The sequence below is a fragment of the Ochotona princeps genome, chromosome 23 (genome assembly GCF_030435755.1).
Source record: "Ochotona princeps isolate mOchPri1 chromosome 23, mOchPri1.hap1, whole genome shotgun sequence".
NCBI classification, from domain to species: Eukaryota; Metazoa; Chordata; class Mammalia; order Lagomorpha; family Ochotonidae; genus Ochotona; species Ochotona princeps.
This window is the reverse complement of record NC_080854.1, coordinates 24,102,811-24,117,005: the sequence shown is the minus strand read 5'-3', so window position 1 is coordinate 24,117,005 and position 14,195 is coordinate 24,102,811. Positions and strand designations below refer to the sequence as shown.

Sequence of the window (14,195 nt, the reverse complement as noted above, 5' to 3'; positions counted from 1 at the left end):
TTTGGCAAACCAACATGGGGTCCAACCGCCCAGGAGAGTGCTTGGATTGGATTTTCATACTTGATTCATTGGCTATCACAAACATAGCACCATAGAATTAAGTACTGTGTACTTCAAACAAGTTTAGCTAAGTTAAGACACATGCCCTGTCCTCTGTGAAAGTCCTGCTGGGAGATCATGTGTTTATTCAAACACTGATCCCACACTTGCCCTCAGTAATTGTTTCCCTCTGGGTGCTCCCAAGACCCATTAGTGAGGCACATAAAGCTATCATTTCTATATTCCTTTCTTATTATTCTGCGTCTTACTGTTTTTTTCATTCTTTACAGATAGAACTGACCTCCAAAGACAACAGTTTCCTGTCCCTAGGGACACATAAAAGACAATGTTTCAAGTTCGGACAGCTATTCTCAAAGAGTAATTCTAAAAGTTAACTCTGACCAATGTCAGAGTCATTACAATGCTTATATAACTTTTAAGGAGATGGTTTTTGAAGGAGGAAATACTCATTTAGATGTAAGTTATAGCATATTTACTAGAATGTAATTATATGACTTTATAGTACATTCAATTAGTCAGGAATAGCTGGTAAGAGGAGTTACGCCATTAACCTAAAACGATATGCATGTGTGTGTGTGTGTGTGTGTGTGTGTGAATGCGTGTACTTGCTACTATAAAATGTGCTCTTCTCTAAAAGGTGCCGTAACATTTCAAATGACGGTTGGATCTGTAACTGTACTACCAGGTTCAGAGAGGTCACCCTAGGGAAGAAACGCTCAGCAAACTGCATTGAAATGGCTTCCCTAAGTAAATGCATGTTACTCAGTATGTACGACCTTTTGGATCAGTCAGGCTTATTTATAGCTACTGGAATGAGAAGGAGTATTGAAGTTTTGGAATTACAAAATCACTTTTTTATTTTTAAGGATTTATTTATTTTTATTTGAAAGGCGAACTTAGAGAGAGAAGGAGAGAGATTGAGATTTTCCGTGTGCTGGTTCACTCCACAAATGGCTGCAATGACCGGAGCTGGGCTAGTGTGAAGCTAGGAACCAAGATTTTCTTCCAGGTCACCCACGTGTGTGCAGGGTCCCAAGGCCTTGAGCCACCCCTTGCTACTTCGCTAGGTCAGAGCAAGAAGCTGGATCAGAAGTGGAGCAGCCTGGACTTTAACTGGTGTGCACACAGGATGCTGGCGCTGCCGTCACCGTGGCACGGGCACCTGTTGCCTTTCTGGCTCAGTGTTACTCCCATGGACAGCAGACCTACCAACACCAGGTAAGCATGGTCCTTGTAAGCTCCTTCGTTCTCTGGCCCCTAGGCCTAACTCCTTAGGGTCTCAGCAAGGAAGGAAATTGCTTTTCTTACCTTCTTTAAAGCTGTGAAGCAAAGCTTGCCCTCTGCTCGTGCTCCCTTCAGTGGGCTCTCAAAGCCTGAAAGCACAGGTGTTGCTGTGTCTTTTTCTGGGAGTTGAACAGAAAGTGGAGTTGCCAGAACACAAATTGGTGTCCACATGGGATGCCGGCACCGCAAGGTGGAGGATCAGCCTATGGAGCCACCGCATTGGCTCCTGGCTCTCGGCTTTTTAACTGATTAATGTCCTTATCTCTTCCTTCCTCTATTCTCTGGCCCTTGTAGTTAAATGTAGAAGAGCTCAGAAATTTTCTGTTAGTGTATAATTGAGTCCTGTTCTGTCGTGGGCTAAGGAGTTGATTAGTGCTTGTTGGGCTGGGCAGGAACAGGAACTGGGCTTGTGGCTAAAAACACCTAGAGTATATAAGGAGAGGTGAAGGAGCAATAGATTTCAGAGACTTCTACCATCACTGGTCTCCTGTGGGTGCTTCATCCCCAGACCCTCTCCGTGTCCACGTTACTGGCTCTGCTGGTCGGAGTACTGTTCAATTCAAAGAAACCATGTACTTGAAATACTATTAAAAAAAAAAAAAAAAAACAGTCAAAAGCTAGGACGCGGGCCCACGCTCTGACATCACATCTTTTTCTCAGTGGATTCTGTAACTGAGAAAATGGGAAATGGGACAGGGCCTCGGCCACAAGGTCTGGAGACCTGGGGCCAAGAGTCACCTTGCGTGATATTTCAGTAACAATTTGCTAGCTGAGCAAGTCTGTTGCTGGAGCACAGATGACGGAGGCCGGGCACAGTTGCACAGTGCAGTATATCCAGGGACCCACTGCTTAACCCCTTTCCCCAACCCCAGCCACTTGCAGCCTTAGAATCTCTCCCTGCCTTCAAGCCCTGTTCTTTCATAACAAAGGCAACGTTTCCCTCTGCCTTATTCCTGCTCCCCAGTCCATCCTCCTGTCCGAGATACCTATAGATTTTTAAAAACTCAGCACATTGATGTGGCTTCCTTTTTCTGTCATCCACTTCTTCCAAAACCAGGCCTGAGAAGTTACCCATTCCAAGTCATGCTGTCAGTGTTTCTGCATATAAAGAGTCATACCCCCACCCAGGCCGTTCCACACACCCGATGACTTACGCAGCCCTCTTAGCTGAAAGCAACTACAATCCTATTTTTAAGCAAACATTTCCTTTCCTTTCATTCAAGTGTTAAAAAAATGTTATTTTCCTGAATTACATGTGCTTTTATTTAATAGACAACACTCAGGAGCAAGGATTTGCTAATAGTTTCACAAGGTTTCGCACCCAAGAAAAGTGGGCCAACTAAATTTGCATGTAAAGCCCCAGGCTGCTCTGTTGCTAAAAATGCATCCCTCCTTCACAGTTCTCCACCTCTGAGGCACCGAGAACTGAACCCGGATCTATCGCAGGTGTGCTGCTCGGGTCCCTCTGAGACACAGAACCTGAATGAAAACTCCTGTGCCAAGGGAGGGGACGAAGACGTTCACCCCGAGTGTGACTTTAGGTGCTGACCGAAGTGTTTCATCTTTCCTTTCCTAGCCGCCTTCTTTTTTTTTTTTTTTTTAAGATTTCTTTCAATTTTTTAAAAAAGACTTATTTATTTTTGTTGCAAGGCAGATTTATAGAGAGAACTAGAGACAGGAGAAAGATCTGTGCTGGTTCACTCCCTCAGTAGCTACAATGGCTGGAGATGAGCCTATCCGAAGCCAGGAGTTTCTTCTGGGTCTCTCATGTGGGTGCAGGGTCCCAAGGCTTTGGGCCATCCTGGACTGCTTTCCCAGGCCACAAGCAGGGAACTGGAGCATCCGAAACATAAACCAGTATTTAATGCAGGCAAGGGAATCTGAAAGTGGAGAGGCAGGGATCCTGGGGTTAAGGACCTAGGTGTGTGCAGAGTACTGGGCTGGTAGGGGTCAACGAAGCAGGGAAGGACTGGTGGGCAGTTCCCTACTTCAGCCTTTCAGGGCTGGAGAGGGGTGGTGGTAGTTGTGCAGGTTGTTTTTCATGCAGGCCGTCGTTTTGGGGAAAATTGGTCAGTGTTGATTTTTTTCCCCCTAGTATAGCCTTTTTTATTTCAGGAGAATAAACACCTACTGAACTAGTGCAGAGCTGGGTGGTGGTCACATTTCGTTCACATCGCATTCCTTCGAGGCTCAGACCCAACCTTGGTGGCCTCTCACTTCCGGGGGGACCGCTCAGGAGGAAGGGCGGCCCCTTTAAGGCCCTGGAAAGGGCCCTCGGCTCGGTCTCCGCGAGATGGCCACGCCCCATCACGTGCTCACGAGTCCGGCCGGGCGGGGCCCCCGGCTCTCCGCTGTCGTCACTTCCGATCGTCTGTCAGTCGCGAGCGAGGGAGCGAGCGAGGCGGAGGCGGCTTAGCGGCCGGAGCGCAGCGTGAGTGAGACGGCCCCGAGGGGATCCGGGGGTCCCGGGCGGACTCGGCGCCCCGACCCCAGCCCTGTCCAGCTCGCCTCGGCCCGCGCCGCTGCCGTCCGGCCTCCCCGCGCCAGCCTCCCCGGCGGCCGAGCGCGCCCTCAGCTCCGCGCCCGTGGGGCCCCCGAGGCCTGCTCCCGGGACGGGCGGCGAGGCGGCGGGCGTGGCGGAGGGCAGGGGGCCCGGGGCGCCCCCCGGGCCAATGCGGCCGGGGACACGCGTGGGGGGCCTGCGGGCGGCTCACGGCGCTCTCTCGGGCGCCCCCGCTCGTGCGTCTTCGGAGCAGGGTCGGCGGGGCCGAGGGAGGCTCGGCTTGGCGGCGGGGGCCGGGGGTGGGAACGGGAGCGCTCCGAGAGGAGAAAATGGCGCTGGGTGCCGGTCCCTCCCCTCCTCTCGGCCTCTCCTCGGCGATCGGCCGCCTCCCACGGCCCTCCGACAGCCCCGGCGCCCCTCGGCCCGGCCCCCGGCGGGGTCCCCCACCCCGACCTCCCCGAGACCGTGCGCCCTTGACTCGCGGTTCATCTTCTTTTCCCGGTTTCTCGCTAAGCCGTCCAGCCAAAAAGGAAAGTGTTCCCCTCCCCCTCCTCGTTTTAAACCCTCTTCCCTGCTTACATTGGTCTGTCCTCAGTGATGTTGGCTTTAGTCGGTTACCTGCCGTCCCACCATTTTTTTAAAACCCAGCAAAGGCGACCTTAAAAATTACTCCGTTGAATTTCTTAGCTGAAAGTTCAGAGAAGCTTGGCGTTTCCCCAGCTGTCTTGAATAGATACATTTAAAATAGGAGGTGGGTATTATTGGAAACCATCCTAGGCCCTTAGGCAGCTCTTAGTAAAAGGTGATAGTTAGCGCTTGGCCCTTTTAAAATTTAAAAAGAGGTTACGTTCAACTTGATAGAGTCTTGGGGTGGGGAGGGGAAGGCTTTTTTTTTGGCTGTTATAGCAGCAGCTGGCATGAAAAAACAAAAAACGAAGTAAATTGATTTTTGGAGACTATGTTGCAAAATTGGAGCCGAAACAGGAAAAACACGTGCCGTAGTGGTGAATGGCCGCTCAGCTTGATGGGTCACAGGAAGTCAGAATGGCAGCCGTGGCTTGCCTGGCCAAGGGTTGGGAGGACCCACTGCTACCTAGGACTCCTGTTGTGAGAACGTGCCCACCCCCAAGGCCAGTGCAGGCCAGCTGCGTGTCTTTTTTGCCTTGCAAGCATTTGGAGTATGCGGTCTTGATGAGGCATACGAGCATTTCCAGGAGCCATGCTGGTCGGAGGTGGCCAGAGCAGAAGGCAGGTGGAGAACTGGCCTTGTGGCACCAGCCAGGCCAGGCGCCTTGTGGAGGGGGACCCACACACCTTAGAATTCCTTTAGGGATGCTGCTGGTCCCTTGCTGGAGGCAGGTGGAGTTGTAGGTTCCGCTTCTCTGGGAGGAACTGGGAAACCTTTGTCCTGCTCATAAACAGACTTCAAATTCAGATTGTATTGGAGAGTAGAAAGTGAAATGCAGCCCAGTCACTCACTGGGAGTTATGTGTAACTGTGTAAACCTGCCATTTTGATGGTATGGCCAGAAAGTCATGGCATATGAAATATAAGGCAAAATGATATCAAGGCAAAGTTAATTAGGTCCCACGCCACCTTTGCACAGCAGCCTCTCTTGCTGTAGGAGTGTCGGCCTACATGTCCTGCAGGCACTAATCCTACGTTACATCTGCTGTCACTGGGACTATAGGCAGTACTGAGTGCAACTGTTCCTATTCTGGTTTTAACAGGAACTGTGAACAGCTGCCTTCTTAAAATCTGCCCTACCCCTAAACTTGTAACTCACAGAAATGAATCAAAGCCCCCTAGGCTTTGAGAAAGTGGAGGCAGGGGACTGTAAGTGAACAACTTGCATTCTCTCCTTCCAGGGTCCACAGTACTTCACTGTAGGTAAAGAAAACCTGTGCAGAGTGCTGGAGAGAAGTGTGGGTTGGCCCTAGGTTTTCTTGTTACATTGGGGCAACAGTTATTGCAATAAGTTATTCAGTAGTGCATTTCCCTTTCAGGATGCCGAAGTCAAAGGAACTTGTGTCTTCAAGCTCGTCTGGCAGCGATTCCGACAGTGAAGTGGACAAAAAGGTGGGTGTTGGCGCCAGGGCCTCGTGGCTTGGGTAGTGCTCGCTGCTGCAGTGTGGCCTGCTCCTGGGCCCGAGCAGCACAGCCTGTCTTGAAGCCTGTCTTGGGGTGCTGGTGTTTCTGACTGTGGCATGGTGGGGCACACCCCAAATTGCTCTAGACACCTAGGAAACAGGATACTAATGAGATCAGAGATACGCTTTGCCAGTGTGTAGAATCTGCCTGCTCTGTATGTGCCGTTTGTAGCACTTGGGCTGAATGACCTGGAGGGTTTGAATTTAAATACCCGTTTTACAACCCTTCTCTGCCACTGGCTCCTGCACCTGCAGGTGTGTTTTGAGGTTAAATGCTGTTGGCTGTGTGGCAGACCCCACAGGCTGTGATATGCCTGAGGGGTACGCTCTGGCAGACCTGCATAGGCTGTGATGTGCCGGAGGGGAGTTCTCTATGGCAGACCCCCCTTCAGGCTGTGATGTGCCTGAGGGGTGCGCTCTGTGGCCGACTCCCACAGGCTGTGATGTGCCTGAGTGGGGTTCTCTATGGCAGACCCCCACATGCTGTGATGTGCTTGAGAGGTGCTCTCTGTGGCAGACCCCCACAGGCTGTGATGTGCTTGAGGGGTGCTCTGTGTGGCAGACCCCCACAGGCTGTGATGTCCCCGAGGGGTGCTCTGTGTGGCAGACCCCCACAGGCTGTGATGTGCCCGAGGGGTGCTGTGTGGCAGACCCCCACAGGCCGTGCACTAGACATTCAGCTCAGTCCTGCATCTCATTGGAGCGTGACAGTGTGTCTGCTGCGGTCAGGACATCCTTCACGGGTCAGGACTTCCTTCACGCAGGCCTTTGTGAAGTACTCAGCTCCTAGAAGTGAAAGGGGTTGGTGTATGCTTTCTAGTTAGCAGTATCTCTCAGGAAAAAAATTGATTGGCTCTAGCAGATCTGTGAAACAGCAGGCCTGCCATCTTTTTTTCTTTTTACTACTGAACTCTGTAGCAGTGTTAACGGCAAGAAAAAAGAGTGCCTGGCCCAGCATGGTAGCCCAGTGGCTAAGGTCCTTGTCCTGCATGTGCCAGAATCCCATGTGGGCACCAGTTCATATCCCGGCTGCCCTACTTCCATCCAGCTTTCTGCCTGTGGCCTGGGAAAGCAGGAGAGGACGGCCCAAAGCCTTGGGACCCTGCACCTGCATAGGAGACCTGGAAGAAGCTCCTGGCTCCGGATCAGCTTAGCCCCGGCTGGTCTGGAAGTGAAGCAAAGGGTGAAAGATAATCTTCTCTCCTCCTTTTTATTATTTTTATTATTATTATTTTTAATGATTTATTTATTTTTATTACAAAGTCAGATATATAGAGAGGAGGAGAGACACAGAGGAAGTTCTTCCGTCCGATGATTCACTCCCCAAGTGAGCGCAATGGCCGGTGCTAAGCCAATCTGAAGCTGGGAACCAGAAACTTCTTCTGGGTCTCCCACATGGGTGCAGGGTCACAAAGCTTTGGGCTGTCCTCGACTGCTTTCCCAGACCACAAGTACAAGCAGGCCACTAGGCCACGCCGCTGGACCCTCTCCTCCTTTTTAAATCTGACTTTCCGGTAAAAATAAATAAATCTTTAAAAAAAAAAGAAAAAGGAGTGCTTAGGGGAGCCTTGGAGAAGTTGGGGGCAGTAGACACAAAGATAGAACATCGTGTTGGAGATGAGACAGTAGATACAAAGACAGAACATCGTGTTGGAGATGAGACAGTAGATACAAAGACAGAACATCATGTTGGAGATGAGACAGACGTCGCAGAGTGCGTGAAGTGCTGCCAGAGGAACTCGGGGATTCGGTTTGCACCTGGCCTGGCATTTGATAAATTCGGATTGAACCTTCATGTGCCAGATAGGCAGTAGTCCACAGGGATACCTAGACCTGGATTTAAAGAATGACAGCTTTGCTCGCTGAGCTAGTTTTTGCTGTTGTCCGCAGTAGTACTATTAATCTTATCAGCGGTCATATACAACTGTGCTTTTCATCCCACATTTTGAATCTGTGTATAATGTTTCCCCTAACTTCATCTAATTCAGCACATTCATTCAATAACATTAAATTAACTGGTTTTACATTTCTGCTGGCAAGAAGCAAGACTGCCCTCTACTGTTTGGTTTGGGGACTGAGGTGGTTTTTATGCAGTGGTAGGAAGGAGGCTGTAATTAGCAACTTGCTTCAATAATACTCTCACATTGTGGGAATGCTGGTCTAATGGATTGCTGTCTGGGGGGGTTGTGATGGTTTTTTCCTAAAAGATGCATTTATTTATTTATTACTGGAAAGGCAGATATACACAGAGGAGGAGAGAGAGAGAGGAAGATATTCTGTCTGATGATTCACTGTCAAGTGGCTGCAATGGCTGGAGCTGAGCCAATCCAAAGCCAGTAACTTCTTCTGGGTCTGCCATGCGGGTGCAGGGTCCCAGGGCCCTGGGCTGCCCCCCATTGCCTTCCCAAGCTACAGGCAGGAAGCTGGATGGGAAGTGGGACTGCTGGGATTAGAACTGGCACCCATATGGGATTCCAGTGTGTGCAAGGCGAAGACTTTAGCCGTTAGGCTACTGTACTGGGCCTAAGATTTATTCATTTGTAATGGAAAGGTGGCTGCAGTGGCCTATGCTGGGCCACGGCTGAAGCCAGGAACTGGGATTTTCATCTGGGTCTCAGTGTGGATGGAGGGCCCCAGATGCTTGGGCCATCTGTGTTGCTTTTCCCAGGCATGTTAGTAAGGACCTGGATGGGAAGTGGAGCGGCAGGGACACGAATTGGCACAGGATGAGATGTCGGCATGGAAGCCAGGGGCTTGACTAGCTTTGCTCCTCCCCGCCCCCACCATTTGCGTATTTTAACCATATTCTTTTTTCCTTTGAAGTTAAAGAGGAAAAAGCAAGTCGCTCAGGAAAAGCCTGTGAAGAAACAGAAGACGGGCGAGACCTCCCGAGTCCTGTCCTCTCCCAAACAGAGCAGCAGCAGCAGAGACGACAACATGTTCCAGGTGTGCCGTGCCCTGCAGCCCGGGTGGCTGGCTTGGCCGGGGGTGTCACCAGCACCTCGCTGGATGCTGCGTGAAGAGTGTGGTGTTCTAGACTAAGAGTAATCAGAATACAAAGCGGTTCCCCCTATGTAGTATTTGAAAAATAATTGGAGCTGAAGAGTATCAACCCCTGGTCTTCAAAACTCCCGGCATGTTTGGTCAGAGTGTGGAGCGGTGGTGAGTCCTGCCAGCTGCACACGGGGGAACCAGTTCCACGTGGAAATAGAACACTGCAAATGACTTCTGGGAAGCAGGCACACTGGAGGATGATCTTGTAATTAGGGCCTTAACTTGACAGAATGATTGGAACTTTCTCCCGTGTTTTTCTTGAGAGTGAGCAGAGTCAGTCAGACTGCCTTCGTTGATTTGGTGGTTTGAAGAGAAACCCGCCACTTTAACGTGATTGCTTGATGTGCAGGATCGGGAGAGGGGCTTGGCACAGTGGTAAGGACGCCCCTGACGGTGTCAGTATCTCTTCCTCTGTGTCTGTCATTCTGTTCTTCAAATCTCTTTTTTAAGAGAAAAGAAGGTTAATGGGTCAACTGTGTGGTTTTTAAATATCTATTTTTATTTGAAGGGTATATTTTAGAGAAGAGGAGAGACAGAAATCTTCCATCTTCTCCAAATGACCATAACAGCCGGAGTTGAGCTGATCCGGAGCCAGGAACCAGGAGCATCCTCCAGGTTTCCCTCACGGTGCAGGGGCTCAGATCTTTGGCCGTCTTCCACTGCTCCCAGGCTGTAAGCAGGGAGCTAGCTCAAAGTGGAGCAGCCACAACTTGAAACCAGTGCCCACAAGGGATGCTGGCACCGATAATGAGAGGATTAGCCTGCTGTACACCAGCTGGCCCTGGCGTTGAGTGTTTTGAACCAGGGGATGTGAGGTTTGAAAGGCTGCTAAGGGTCTGTAATCGCATACTTGCTTAGAGTTTGTGTGTTTGAAGAGGTTATAAAGTCTGTCAGATCCTTAAAGGGAATCCAAAATATTAACCTCTGGGTAATCATTCTTTTTGTCTCCGAGTTTGACTCCTTTAGATACCTCATTGTAGGTGAAAGTATGCAATATTATGCTTTATGTGACTAATTTCACTTAGCACAAAGTGATTCATCCATGCTGTAGTCTGTGACATGTTTTATGAATAGTTGCCCGTGGCAAGGGACTGGCGCAATGGCTTAGTTGGATAATCCTTCTCTTGCAAGCCCTGATATCCCTTACAGGCACCGGTTGAAGTCCCAAGTTGCTCCGCTTCTCATCCAGCTTGCTACATGTGTGCTGGGAACAGCAGCAGAAGATAGCCCCAAGCCTTCAGACCCTGCCCCTGTGTGGGAGACCCAGCATCCCATGTGGGCACCCGTTCAAGTCCCAGCTGCTCCACTTCTGATGTAGTTCCTTATTAATGTTCCTGGAAAAGCAGTGGAAGATGGTGCTTGGGTTGCTTTTCCACATAGTAGACCCAGCGAGCATTCCAGGCTCCTGGCTTCAGCAGTTTTAACCATCTGAGCAGTGACCTGTTCAGTGAAAGAATCTCTCGCTGTCTCTCCCTCCCTGTTGTGAAGGACGCTCCTCTGAATGTGCATATTCAAGTAGCATTGATATGTACCATATAGTTATGTTTTGGTTAACAATAGACCATGTGTATGAAGATAGCTGTATCACCTAGTGACACTGTGGCCAGCTTGTGCAAATACTTGTACACTATGATGTTCCCATGATGGTGAATTAAAGTAGCAGTTTGTTCATTTTTAAGAAGCTACTTCATTTTTTTGCTTAGAACATATCCCTGTGATATGTGACATACCCAAAAGTAGGAATCCTAGATTGTTTGGGAATTGGTTTTGTTGTCTAGTTTTGTTGAACCTCTATACTGCTTTTCATTGCAGTTGTTTATACATGTAAAAATGGAAGTGTGAGGCATTTATGTTTTTTATATTGAGAAGTTATTTTCATGATTAGAAGTAGAGTGAACATTCAGCAATTTGTTTCTGAATAAACCACTTTTGAAAGGAATAATGGGCTGGCGCTGTGGCCTAGTGGTACCTGGTGCCAGTTGGAGTCCCAGTTGCTCCAGTTCCCGTTCAGTTCCCCACTGCAGTAGTACCTGGGAAAGAACTGGGAAGTAGCAAGTCTTGCAGAACTGCGAAGAAGTTCTTGGCTCCTGGCTTTGCACCAGCCCAGAGTGTGGTGTTGTGGCCATTTGGGGAGTGAGTCAGTGAAATAAAAACCTTTTTCTGTGTCTCTCCCTCTCTCTCAGGTTAACTCTGCTTTTCAGGTCAATAAATCTTTTTTTTTTTTCTTTTTATTATTTTATTACAAAGCCAGATATACAGAGAGGAGGAGAGACAGAGAGGAAGATCTTCCGTCCGATGATTCACTCCCCAAGTGAGCCGCAATGGGTCGATGCGCGCCGATCCGAATCTGGGAACCAGGAACCTCTTCCAGGTCTCCCACACGGGTGCAGGGTTCCAAAGCTTTGGGCCGTCCTCAACTGCTTTCCCAGGCCACAGGCAGGGAGCTGGATGGGAAGTGGAGCTGCCGGGATTAGAACCGGCGCCCATATGGGATCCCGGGGCTTTTAAGGCGAGGACTTTAGCCGCTAGGCCACGCCGCCGGGCCCTCAGGTCAATAAATCTTAACTTTTTAACATTTCTTTTTTTTCTCCCGCAGATTGGGAAAATGAGGTATGTCAGTGTTCGAGACTTTAAGGGGAAAGTTCTGATTGATATTCGAGAATACTGGATGGATTCAGAAGGTGAAATGAAGCCAGGAAGAAAAGGTGAGTGGATTTCTTGATGAGGTAAAGCCTCCTTGGCTTGCAGTGCTGCTGGCTGGAGGGCGGAGCTGGGCGGAGCTCGTGTGGTTGATGTCTTCTGTCATTGTAGAGGAGACTTCCGTGCTGCAAATATAAAAGCAAACCCAGAAAATAACGTCCCTTGCATCATATTACTCAGTTATTAATTTATTTGTGTGTACATTTCTTTGTAAGCTTTTAGCACTTTTCATGCAAATGAGGCACAGTCTCGGGAGTATAACATTAGAAGTGCAAGGTCTGTTCCTGCGTTTGTTTCGGCTCCAACTTGCCCAGCCTGCTCTGGGAGACAGGCTCCTGCTGCTGCGGCTCTGGCCGTCTTCCCGCTGACTGTCATCAGTCCCAAGCCTGCTCATTCACAAGTAGCTGGAAAACTGGTTTTACTTATTTATTTTTAAAAGTTTTTTTTATTATTTGAAAAGCAGAGTTGGAGAGATTCTACCTACTTCCTGGATGGTCACAACAGCCCGAGTTGGCCCTGGCCAAACCATAAGCTGGAAATTCCATCCAGGTCCCCCCATCGGTAGCAGGGACCCAGCGCTTGAGACACTTTCTCTTAGCTACCTGAGCAGGGGACTGGATGGGAGGTAGAGCCGCCAGGCATTGAGCCGGTACTTGAATGTGATGCGGCATTACAGACATTGCCTCAACCTGTCAGGCCACAATGTTGGCCCCTGGACCACATTTTTGAACCAATCTGAGTTTGTATATTTAATCCTTCATTGATGGAAAAAACGACTCCTTGCTTATTGTCTTCCTTTTAGTTTTTTTTTTTTTTCAAGATTTATTTTTATTGAAAGATCTACAGAGAAGGAGAAACAAAGATTTTCCATCTTCTGATTCGCTCCCCACATGGCTGCAGTGGCTGGAGCTGAGCTGATTCAAAGCCAGGAGCCAGGAGCTTCTTCCCGGTCTCCTGCACAGATGCAGGGTCTCAAGGCTTTGAGCTAGCCTCCACTGTTTTTCCAGGCCACAAGCAAGGAGCGGGACAGAAAGTTGAGCAGCCAGGATACAACCAGTGCCCATAAGTGCTGGAACTTACAGGCAGAGGGTTATTTAGATGAGCTGTTGTACCTGTCCCTTGGAAGAAGAATTGCAGGGAGAGTCAGGTCTGCTGGTTCATTCCCCAAATGGCCTGGGGTCTGGGTTAGCCTGAAGCCAGGAGCCCCCGGGCTGCTTCTGGATCTCCCATATGGGTGGGTTCAGGGGCTCGCGGGCTTGGGCCATCCTCTGCTGCTTTCCCAGGCATGTTAGCAAGGAACTGTATCAGAAGAACAGCTTGGCCTCGATGCCAGGGCTGCAGGCGGTGGCTTTACTAGCCATTTACTTGGAACGCCTGTGGAAAGTTCAGGCGGCTGGAGAACCTGACTGTCAGCCCATGTTTGACCGCTAGCCTGCTGGTTTGCACATCCTTATGAGATGCATCTGCGAGTTGTCGTTTTATTCTCAATGATTGTAACTAGCATGCTGAATGCCTGGGGGATTCTGGTACATCTAGGTAACAAATGTGAGGGTTTTGATTCCGAAGTGCTATAGCATTGTGCCATTCAAAATGTGAATTTTGATAAAATGACATTTAGTTGGAAGAGTAAAAATCCTCGAGAAGGCTTGAATAGATTTTGAACTTTGCATTTTTCACCCTGTCTTGCAGGCATTTCTCTAAATCCAGAGCAGTGGAGCCAGCTGAAGGAACAGATTTCTGACATTGATGATGCAGTAAGGAAACTGTAAAATCCGAGCCACGTGACACCTGTGATGTCCTAGTTGTTTTAACCTGTCTTTTTACATTGGCTTTTGTTTTCTGAACGTTGTTTTCCAAGCTATTGTATATTTGGATCGCAGAACAATTTTTAAGATGAATACTTTTTTTTATGTGCATTATTAAAAATGTTCTGAGTGAAGCTAATTGTCAACTTTATTAAGGAGGATTGCTTTGCGCCCACCTAGTGTAAAATAAAAATCAAGTAATTACAATCTAAGCTGTGGTGGCCTTTCTTGCTCAGACAACTTGGTACCATTTATGGCTAAATGTAACAGTTTTATCGGCCTTCTAGTTTTATCTCAGCTTTTACATGAACAGGATTTGTACTGTATTGAGTTTTTAAACTTTGACTTTATGAAATCTGTAATTGATCTTTTCCAATGAGATGTCTAAATTTGTTTTGGCGTTCTAATCCAAAGATATTTCAATTTTCATTTTTCTCCCTTTACTGCTTTTTCTTCTAGTAACTTATTCTCTTCTTGTTCAATTTTTATTGTACTCTTTTAAGTCCTTAACTATATTTTACTGATTGGAAATTCAGTAAAACTATCAAAATGTTATCTCAGTAAGATACTTAGTACCATACACGAGGACTGCGGTTACTAAACCTGCTGTGTTGAGGAGCAGGTGCAGTTGGGCAGCGT

At 48.6% G+C, this 14,195-nt stretch overlaps 1 protein-coding gene across 5 annotated transcripts; it reads left to right on the top strand.

The window, feature by feature from the left end:
- Window positions 1–339: 339 nt before the first annotated feature.
- SUB1 (SUB1 regulator of transcription) lies at window positions 340–13,768 on the top strand. 5 transcript variants are annotated; one of them, XM_058679955.1, is made up of 5 exons: window positions 340–516; window positions 5,854–5,926; window positions 8,827–8,943; window positions 11,648–11,756; window positions 13,441–13,768. In XM_058679955.1, coding segments are annotated over exons 1-5 (381 nt in total). In that variant the 5' UTR covers window positions 340–514; the 3' UTR covers window positions 13,521–13,768. The 5 variants fall into 5 exon arrangements, with proteins under 5 accessions (XP_058535938.1, XP_058535936.1, XP_004583693.1 ...); XM_058679953.1 differs by having other exon boundaries at window positions 8,821–8,943; XM_004583636.3 differs by lacking the exon at window positions 340–516 and adding an exon at window positions 3,658–3,775 and having other exon boundaries at window positions 8,821–8,943.
- The last annotated feature ends 427 nt before the right edge of the window (window positions 13,769–14,195 follow it).